The following is an 11,099-nucleotide window of genomic DNA, read 5'->3' on the forward strand; positions in this document are numbered from 1 at the left end:
AAAGTTTGCAGAAATCACATTCACCAATATTTTTGTGTGTGGAAGGCAGCTGTCGGACGGGACGGGACCACACCCGACGGCCACCGCAACCTAAACTCCAAAATTGGTCAAACTAAAAGTTTTCTGTCCAGGTCACTGCGTTGAGCCGTTGACGCAGGCCTGAGAACTGGCAGGGCTCTTCCTGGGCTCTTTATCAAATAAAGTTGCAATGATTTGACTCCATGGAGCCCAAATGAACCAGTGATGTGACAAATTGCATCAATGTGAGGAAAGCGGTTTATTTTTATTTTTTAAAATAAATAAATGAATTGTTGCACAACAACACTAATAAACTGCAATAAACCAATGTGCAATGCAACCAACCTATCTTCCCCTGGACACCAAATTTGCACAACTTGGCAGGGGTAAAAGATAGTGGGCATGTCAGGCGGCCCCGTGACCATAGGTAATGCGGCGATCTACACGCGGCGGCCGCAGGTGAAGGTCACCAGTGGGAGAGAGTCAGCTGGACTACATGGTCAGCAGGTTGAACCACACCACAGGTGCATGAAACAACCACATGTCTTCTTCGCTGCCCCTCACGGCATGTCACTCTCCACAAGCTCTGCTGGTTCACATGGGTGGAGTTGGGACTTTTGTCAATGTCTACCCTGAGGCCTTCGACCAATTATTGCCACAGACATTGAACAAGTTCCCACCTGTCATGTGCTGATGGACAGCTGCTGGGAAGAATTAACTCCCTCAATTTGCTCAAAGAGAGGTGGGATTGGTGTTGGTGTGGTGAGGGGTGAGGTAAGGGGAGTGGAATGTGACTGGTTCTTGCCAGTACTACTTTGTTTTGCAGAGAATGTTTGGTGAGACGCTTTGACAACTATCTCCAAGCACACCCTACCATCTCATTCCTGGGGTATATTGTTATGTTTGTGGGTCGGGGTCATGTGGTTGGGGACGGAGAGGTTGCCATTGGTTGTACTGGGGGATGAAATGGGGGTGTAGTTGGGGTGGCTGGAGGTGCAGCACACTGACCGTACCCCTCAGGTCCCAGGGCGTGGTGATGGCTGGGTGGGCAGCAGCAAGTACCAGCCATGGGGCCAGCTCGTGCTCGTAGAGTTGTGGGCCCCGCAGGAGGCTGGGGGACTGATGGTGGGTCGCACCCTCTTCGACACCGGTAAACCCACGGTGGCAGTGCGGTTGCTCATACTATCTGATGAGCCACACAATATCAGGGGTGGATTGAGAGTGGCAAAATCTAGTAGAGAAAGTTACTAGAGGAGGTGGATCCACAGGGTTGCCAGTACAGCCAGACAAGGAGAAACTTTTTTGGGGAAAATGATTGACCCAAGGGAGTGATGGACATGATGACACGTTCTGAAGAGGGCCTAACATGGCACAATTTGGTTGGTAAGAACTTGGATGTTTTCTCACCCGAGGATGTTGGACGCAGGGGCCTTATCAGGTACCAAATTAATACCGTCGAGGCCCAGCCTGTTCACCAACCAACACGGCGACTCCCTCTTGCTAAGAGGGAGGAGGATGAGGAACAGGGGGAGAAAATTTTGAAAAGCCGGAATTATTGAGCTCTTGGTGAGTCTTTGGGTGTCACCCATTGTGCTGGTGAAAAAGAAGGATGGAACCATTCGGTTCTGTGTGGATTATCACCAACTCAATCATGGGACACTCAAGGACTCGTCTTCCTCTGCCAGGGAATGAAGACACTCGACGCCGCTTCAGGCTCAAAATGATTCGCATCATTGGACTGAAGTGATTATTGGCAGGTGGAAAGGGATGAAGCAAGGAGAGAGAAAACATTGTTCTCCATGGGAAAGGGCCTTCAGCATTTTGTCATCATGCCTTATGGATTGTGCAATGTTTCTGCCACGTTTGAGTATCTGATGGAACGTGTCTTAATTATTTTTTCTGAAATAAATTAATTATTGCACAACACCAATGAATTGCAATAACTCGATGTATAATGCAACCAAACCCACCTAGACACCAAACCATTTTGTACGTCTCTGACTCCCACCTCTACTGTCTCTGGCATCAACTCTTCCTGGGAATTCTTCCAAAGCAAATTGCTCTCTCTCTCATGCACAGCTTTATCCCATCTCATCTTCAGCTGTCATACCCTTCCTCCCGTCCATGGTACACGGAATATTGTGGTGACAGTTGCCCTGAAACAACTTGCCTTTGCCTCTTGGAAGGCAAATCCAACTGAAGGCAATCTCAGTTCCTTCCACCAAGCTCGGAACAAGTGTGTGTCCACCCTCAGGAGAGCCAGGAAACACTATCTCTCCACTCTCAAGACTGAACTCTCAAACCTGTCTCCCTCCTTCAAATCCTAGTGACGTCTGGTCAAATCTGTTTCTGGTGTTTGTTCCCCCTCGATCCCCTCCCTTACCTCAAACGGCTACACAGCTGACTCTGCACGTGAACAAGCTGAATGCCTCAAAATCTTGTGTCCCAAACCCATCTCTCTCTGTACACACCTTGCCCAGTCGAACCCAGCTGCTCCTGCACTTTGTTTGTGTACTTCTCGCCTGACAAGGTGGAGAAGTTTCTGTCAAACCTTAACTCTTATTCTGCAACTGGACCAGACAGCATCAGCCCACGGGTCCTAAAATCCTGCTCTGCCGCTCTTTCACACCCTCTGTTCTCTTCACCCTCTCTTTTGCTCAGTCATCTGCTATCAGCTCGGAAATCAGCCAACATTACCGCTTTACACAAAAAAGGTGCAAAAACAAATCCTTTTTGTTTTTCGTATGCAGTGCAGCCCGTGGATGCTGGTTGCATCACCTCTCTGGAAGCGTGTTTGTGCCGCTGATGCAGTACCCCAATAACCAATGAACTGGTACTCAATTTGCTAGCCTCAGAAAGATGACTGGCTGAGTTAACCCCCCTGGCATTAATGCAACAATCAACCAGGAATTCAAACTCAAGATCCTAGGATCCCACCCTAACTGCTAAGCCAACACCGAGCTTAATAGATCCTTACAACTATAGACCAACGAGCCTGCTCCCAATCAGCAAGGTCATGGAATCAATCATTGCTTCTGATATCAAATCTTTCCTCTTCTCCAATGGCTTGATCTCGAATCAATTTGGATCCAGACCAGGTCACTACTCTGGACATGCTGCTTCTGCTGTCTCAACAACGGATTGAGGTCCTCAACACCAAACAGGAAATCAGAGTGGTCTCCCTTGACACCACATGCCTTCGATAACGGTCGAGCACCCCACCCTGCTCATCAAACTCTCCTCTTCGGAAGTCTTCACTCATGGCTCGCAGACTTCCTCTCCTATCAACGTAGTCATAATCAACGTGTGGCTCTAAATGGATTTCTCTCATCTTCCCTTCCTATCCAGACTGGAGTTCCTCAAGGCAGTGTTCTGGGCCCTGTGCTTTTCTTATCTTCATCAACAATCTCTCCGACTGGAAAATCCTCGAGTTACATTGTATTCAGAAAGTATTCAGACCCCTTCACTTTTTTCACATTTTGTTATGTTGCAGCCTTATGCTGAAATCGTTTAAATTCATTTTTCCCCTCATCAATCTACACTCAATACCCCATAATGACGAAGAGAAAACAGGATTTTAGAAAGTTTTGCAAATTTATTAAAAATAAAAAACTGAAATATCACATTTACACAAGTATTCAGACCCTTTGCTATGACGCTTGAAATTTAGCTCAGGTGCCTCCCATTTCTCTTGATCATCTTTGAGATGTTTCTACACCTTGATTTGAGTCCACCTGTGGTAAATTCAATTGATTGGACATGATTTGGAATGGCACATACTTGTCTATATAAGGTCTCACAGCTGACAATGCATATCAGAGCAAAAACCAAGCCATGAGGTCGAAGGAACTGCCTGCAGAGCTCAGAGACAGGATTGTGTCGAAGCACAGATCTGGGGAAGCCTCCAAAAAAATTCTCTGCTGCATTGAAGGTTCCCAAGAGCACAGTGGCCTCCATAATTCTTAAATGGAAGAAGTTTGGAACAACCAGGACTCTTCCTAGAGCTGGCCGCCCGGCCAAACTGAGCAATCAGGGGAGAAGGGCCTTGGTAAGAGAGGTGACCAAGAACCCGATGGTCACTCTGGCTGAGCTCCAGAGATCTTGTGTGGAGATGGCAGAAACTTCCAGAAGGACAACTATCACTGCAACACTCCACGGATCTGGGCTCGATGTGGGCTCTATGTAATGGCAGAGTGGCCATACGGAAGCCTCTCCTCAGTGAAAGACACATGAAAGCCCACTTAGGGGGCTTGGAGTTTGCAAAAAGCACCTAAAGGACTCTCAGACTGTGAGAAACAAGATTCTGTGGTCTGATGAAACCAAGATTGAACCGTTTGGCTTCCGTCTGGCCACTCTGCCGTAAAGCCCAGATCGGTGGAGTGTTGCAGTGATAGTTGTCCTTCTGGAAGTTTCTGCCATCACACAAGATCTCTGGAGCTCAGCCAGAGTGGTTGTCCTTCTGGAAGTTTCTCCCATCTTCACACAGGATCTCTGGAGCTCAGCCAGAGTGACCATCAGGTTCTTGGTCACCTCTCTTACCAAGGCCCTTCTCCCCTGATTGCTCAGTTTGGCCGGGCGGCCAGCTCTAGGAAGAGTCCTGGTTGTTCCAAACTTCTTCCATTTAAGAATTATGGAGGCCACTGTGCTCTTGGGAACCTTCAATGCAGCAGAATTTTTTTGTAGGCTTCCCCACATCTGTGCCGCGACACAATCCTCTCTCTGAGCTCTGCAGGCAGTTCCTTCGACCTAATGGCTTGGTTTTTGCTCTAATACGCATTGTCAGTTGTGAGACCTTATTTAGACAGGTGTGTGCCTTTCCAAATCATGTCCAATCAATTGAATTTACCACAGGTGGACTCCAATGAAGGTGTAGAAACATCTCAAAGATGATCAAGAGAAATGGGAGGCACCTGAGCTAAATTTCAAGTGTCATAGCAAAGGGTATGAACACTTATGTAAATGTGATATTTCAGTTTTTTCTTTTTAATAAATTTGCAAAACTTTCTAAAATCCTATTTTCTTTTTGTCATTATGGGGTATTGAGTGTAGATTGATGAGGGGAAAAATGAACTTAAACGATTTCAGCAAAAGGCTGCAACATAACAAAATGTGAAAAAAGCGAAGGGGTCTGAATACTTTCTGAATGCACTGTATATTTCTGACGAATCCACTCTCTGCCGCTCCATCTCTCATCCCTCAGATCAGCAGGCAGCAGCCTTTTCACTCTCTGCATACCTGGATAAAATCACAAACTGGTCAAACAAGTGGAACATATCTTTGAATCCTGACAAATCTCACACTCTCACTATGTCTCTCCAAAAAGACCGAATGGACAACCCTCCCATCTACTTTCTCAACAATCCTCTCCAAGAAGTTCTCACTCAAGCTTTTGGGTCTCACTATCCGCCATGATCTTTCCTGGGAAAACCACATGTCCAAGCTGGCCTCCAAAGCCAGTCGCCGACTGGGCATCCTCCGTCGTGCGAAGTCCTTCCTTGGCACATCTGAGCTCCTCACCACTTACAAAGCTTTCATCCGCAGCCCAATGGAATACTGCTCTACCCTATGGGCTGGTGCTTCTGCCTCAGACCTAGCTCAGCTTCACGCTGTAGAAACCAAAGCTTTTAGAATCATTGGTATCTCCCGTGAGGAAGCCGATTCTGAGGGCCTTTCACTCTCACCGCAGGCAGGTTTGTGGTCTTTCTGTCTTCTACCGACTCCTCTGCGGCCTAGCTCCCCCCTGTTTGTGCTCTGTCCCCCAAATATTCCTGCAGGATGCACAAGATCTGCCAGCAAACCTCTTGTGGTGAAACTGCCAAAATCAAGACTCTGCTCACCTTCACTCTGTCATTCCTCTGGCGGGAGAAACAGGGGGGAGATCGGCCAGAGTGTGAACACACTCCCACACTTCAATCCCACTCCTCCCCCCAGATCTTTAAAACAGCTGTTCACCACCATGTCTTATCTTCACCCATCCAAAACCTTGATCTTTTCTACCCCTGTTAATCCACCTTTTTCAAATTCCGTTTTATTTCCTGAAAGTCCTAGTAGTGTCCATATTGTTTATCCTGTGTATCCTGCCCCAGCCCTCTCCCTTCCACAGATCTCCCGATGTCCCTGTTCTATACTGTTGTTGTGCTTTACTCTCTCTCTCCCTCTTGTCTCCTGCTCCCTTTATATGTTGTGTGTGTTAGCTCTCATAAGAGCCTAGACTACGTATACAATTTTTTTTAAAAAAAATTGGGTCAATGCAATCTCTTGTGTGGATTTATTATATGATGAAGGGGATCTTATACAGAATGTGAAAGTAAAGTAAAAATATGGGGGAGAAGTTTCCTGAAATTTGCAGCCGATTTCGTCCAGTAGAAACCGAGAAATGTATTTTCAGTCCCCATGTTAAAGCTGCATACAGAGGAACGATCCCTTATATAAAGGAGGGGCGCTTTGCGCCTCCCTTTGATTTGGGAACCGTGATGTCTGTGTGTTTGTGTCTCTCATTTACGGTGGCTGCTTCCCGTGCTGCGATTGAAATGCTTAACATTTACTTTTGAAATGACGGGAGAACAGGCATGAATCATGTTTATGTCAAATTTTATTTAGGAAGCAGGATATTTTGCCCTCTTTTTTGACAAATCCAATCAACCTTTTTTTTTTTAAGTCCATGAAATCATTCAAATTGATCGATTAACTTAAACTTGCCCCGTCATTGCGGACGGGTACTATTGCTTATAAATATATAGTACAGTATGTTTTTCTGATTAAGTGTCGTTGAACATACACCACTCAAAGGAAAGGCCAAAAACTACATTTCCCCACCAACGCCTTTAATGGAGGACAGCAGCATAGTGGACTCATTGATTGCATGCAGTGAAACATTTTATTTGAGAACGTGTCTGTAGGAATGGTCAGCTGACGCAACAGGGAGTATTTAAATTAGGATAATGAAATACCTCGTAAATTCTTCACTTTGCATCCATTTCCAACAAGGCATAGCTCGAGCAATATAAACCATCACCCACATGTGTTTCCTCAAGAGGACGTATGAGGCACTCAGGTCATATCAACAGCAACCATGGTAACCGCTATCTCGGAGTCACTGCTAATTTCATCTCGGTAGAACACAAATATGTACCTTTGCAGCAGTTGCAATCGAGAAAATATCAGGAAAAGAAGACAGCCTTGAACCGAACCAGACCTTGTACTACTAACAGGGAATTTGCATACGAGCAATGGGAATGCCAGGCACACAATAAATAAATAAAAGGTCACATCAACAGTTAACTGATGAACCTGATTGGTGAATTATTGCAAAAGCAATGTCCTCAAAGGTCAGGGCGTTTAGAACAAACGATGACAAAGAAACAAAAAAATTTAGTCTTCATTCGTGTTAAAAATGTGCAAATGATCCTAGTGTCGAGTTTGTGCAAACAACAAATATGGCTGAGGCATTCTGCCTATCGTGGCAGAAAGCAATATCCCATCAGTTGATATTTGGTGCGGTGCTGGATAAGGAATAGAGCATCTTGGCGACGATGGGTAGACGAGATTTCTCAGCTTTGGTTTGAGCAGAGTAGAGGAGGTGACATAAATTAAATAAATGGAAATTCTTCACGTCATTGCTTCTCGGCGATGCATTCGCTCTGTGATCTGACAAGCATGGGACTGGGGAGGGAAATATCAGGAGATACCACAACATGATTTCCTCAATCCAACTCTGACTTCCTCATTCATTATCTACATTTGTATTTCAAGCAGCATGTCCATCCAATCCCATGATTTCATGAATGAACGTTTTATCTTATCTGCACGGGCCATGATTAATTTGGTCTCCAAAACCAATCCCGCGATTAATGCGACGCGAAACACGGAACACCTACCTGCGTGCCAACGGTGTGGACTGCGGCGTGCTGGAGCTCGAGAGCATGGCGCTATAGACATTCATGGCCACGACCAGGCTGCACAATAGGATCGGGCCAATGATGGCACCTTCAAGGCCATGGTAGTACACTCCGCCGGCAACTGCCAAACCCGTCAGGTAGGGATGGCCACCCCTGCTCTCGCACAGCAAGTTGTTGTTGAATACCATTTGAAAATATTAACCACGGAAGGTAGATTCACTATAGTAGTACAGCCAATATCTATGTTCCGACTGTTCGAGGGTTGTGCAGCTACGTATGAATTTTAAAAATATCATGGTAACTAATCTGATTTTACTCTGTCTGATACTCAACAACTTTTTCCAAATATCTCTTTACAATTACATCACATATTTTCCCAAACCAGGGGGGGTAGAGTACAGCCCGTGGGTCCAATTCCAATTGACGACCTCACGTAAGGGTGTGACAGCCCTGTTGAACCCAAAAGTCTCACTCTCGACAATTCCGATCGCAAGAATGGCTGAGCGGGATTAACTCGGGCAGTGGCAACCAAATTGAACAGCAACTTTATCTGACATGTGCACAGAATAAAGGAGGAAACCAATCCAGATAAAATAAAATAAAAACTAATATATTTCCATTGTCAGCTACTGTAAAAGGTTTGCTCTAACTTCTGCAAGCAATGACTTCTAGAACGACCACAGTCAAGCACGCCTCCAAAACTAACCACAGACTTAGCATCCTCCGGCATTTTAAGCCATCACTTGAAAAACTAGAACAGCACTTGGTAGAGCACACACCTCCGCCAGGCTGAACAGTCTATATTTTGTATCCCACTGATAGGCCGGATCCGGATTCAGAACCTGAACCAAAATCTAATCAGATTGTTCTTGTCACATAACCAACTCATTCACCTAGTTTTGTCATAACTCGTCCACAACCTTTTTTAAAATATGTTATACATCGCTTTTCGCCCGATCTCTCAATGGTGAAGAATCACTTAAAAATTAAATGTCTCGTAGCCGAATCCGTATTCAGATCTTCACCAAAATCGAATTGATTAGTCCTTGTCACACACACAACCTTTCCAACAAGTTTCGTCCAAATCCGTCAATAACCTTTTGAGATATCGTGATATGTATCGTTTTTGGCCCGAGAATTAATGGTGAAGAATCACTTAGAAAATTCTTCACACCGGATCCGGATCTTCACCAAAATCTAATCATTTTGGCCGTGTCACATACACTACCTCTCTGCCAAATTTCATCCGAATCGTCCACAACTTTTTGAGATATCTTGTTCACAAACAAACAAACAGACAGGGTTGAAAACATAACCTCCATCCACATTCAGTGGCAGAGGTAATTACAGGGCATTATCCATAGCTAAATGGAGCCCTGCTCTCCCCTACGGGATGGTGCTCCGGCACCACATCTGTCTCTCCTAGATTATGTTGAATCTAAAGATCTCAAAATTATTGGAATCTCTCATGATGAGGCAGAAACACAAGGTCTGTTGCTCTCATCGTAAACATGTCAGTTGTCTCTGTTTTTGATCGACTCTCCTCTGGTCTTGCTCTCTCTTCTCTATCAGCCCTATGACTCTCCCAGCTTCTCCAGGATGCATGTGTTCTTCCAGTAATCTCTATTGCTTAAACTTCCAAAATCCAAGCGGACTGCACACTTCAACTTATTTGTTCTTCTTTTTTCCACGTTTATGTAGAGGAGATGGTCTTTAGGAGTTTCTTTTCTTTTCTTTCAAGGACTTGACCACAACATAAAAGTTGCAGTTATATTGCATGCACAAAATCTAAGCTCATTGAAGAACGAGGTCACAGACAGAAGAGGAGAATAAGAGTGTGGAGATGAGCAGTGGCGCTGGTTTCTGGGAGTTTCACAAGGAGGGATTTCTGGAAGAACATGCATCCTGGAAAGAATGGCAGTGGGATGAAAGAGTAGAGGAAATAAGAGTGGAGGATAGGTTTTTTATTGTTATGTATGCAGCCTGTGGCTGCTCGTGGCATTACTGCTGGGAGCACGGCTGTGCTGCTGATGCAGTGCCCCGTTTCCAGTAAGCTGGTACTCATTTTGCCGACTTCGGAAGGATGACGGGCTGAGTCAACCCACCTGGTGTTATTTAATGGCACGACAGGGGCTCTAACACAAGACCCTAATATCTTAAACCAGCCACCTCAACCATTAAGCTAACACCAGGCTAGGAGGATAGGTGATAAACAGAGGCACCAGCATGTCTGATGAGGGAGCAGGAGGCCTTGCAATTCTGCTTCTTTGTGGGATTATGCCAATGATGTCAATAGCTTTGGATTTCACAACATACAGGAGATAGATGTGAAATGGAGGTACCAACTTAAACAGGAGATGAGCAGTCCAATGATCTACGGACAAGGTTCTTGTTCATGCGAGAAGTTCAGGTTTACCAAGGAAGAACTAAGCATGATGTAGGGTGCCCAGTCCATGGCTGGCTTTGGAGGCCAGCTTTGATAAATGACTTTGTACAATGTTAGGCAGGCAGAGGTTAAAGGGGAGAGGGTGAGCTAAGTTTTCTCAGAATTCATTTCGAGCGATGTATTTAAATGTGCCAGACCCACAAGCACACGTCTACATATTCTGGCACACGTCTACTTCCAGAAAGAGGGAAAGTTCTCATCAAGGAGGCTGCTCTCAATAGCAGACTCGGCCAAACCTCGGCCCACCTCCACCTACAACCCAAACTCTGGGAAGCTGGCTTTGGTCTCCTCAAACCAGGCTACCCACATCTCTCTTCTCAACCTCCCTTGATATGACATGATATTTATCTGAGTTCATACTCCATGGTGATTCGTTTCTTCACCTTGATCAATTTTTTTGTAATCATGCAACGCGATTCCCTCCAACCCTTCCCCCAGGCTCGTAACTATCATATTGTCCTGTCCGTAGCCGATGAAGACCGGCCTCAGACGAATAACCGAAACGAGCTTTAACTCCGAGGCGTACTTCGAACTTGGCGGGATTATGTTCTCGCGCGCGCAGGAAGGTCCGAGGCCTTATCTGATCGGAAACACACGGGGTTATTCCGAACCCACAAAACAAAGAAACGAGCCAGGACAGAAAGTAAAATTAAACAAATATAAATTTATTTACAGTAATGTAAAAGACAACGAAAGGTGAGGTGAACTAGAACTCCTAAATGAGGGACCCTCCACTC

At 45.4% G+C, this 11,099-nt stretch overlaps 1 protein-coding gene across 2 annotated transcripts in view; it reads right to left on the minus strand.

Moving 5' to 3' along the window:
- Window positions 1-6,821: 6,821 nt before the first annotated feature.
- TMEM245 (transmembrane protein 245) overlaps window positions 6,822-11,099 on the minus strand; it is an 83,369-nt gene continuing 79,091 nt past the window's right edge. For both annotated transcript variants that reach the window (XM_068126957.2, XM_068126956.2), the window contains 2 exons: window positions 7,896-8,069; window positions 6,822-7,680 (listed from right to left, as the gene is read on the minus strand). In XM_068126957.2, the coding sequence (XP_067983058.2) occupies window positions 7,632-7,680; window positions 7,896-8,069 (223 nt within the window). In that variant the 3' untranslated portion in view covers window positions 6,822-7,631. The remainder of the gene's footprint in view (window positions 7,681-7,895; window positions 8,070-11,099) is intronic.

This window comes from Myxine glutinosa, chromosome 10, assembly GCF_964187855.1.
Source record: "Myxine glutinosa chromosome 10, kmMyxGlut1.1, whole genome shotgun sequence".
Lineage (NCBI taxonomy): Eukaryota > Metazoa > Chordata > Myxini > Myxiniformes > Myxinidae > Myxine > Myxine glutinosa.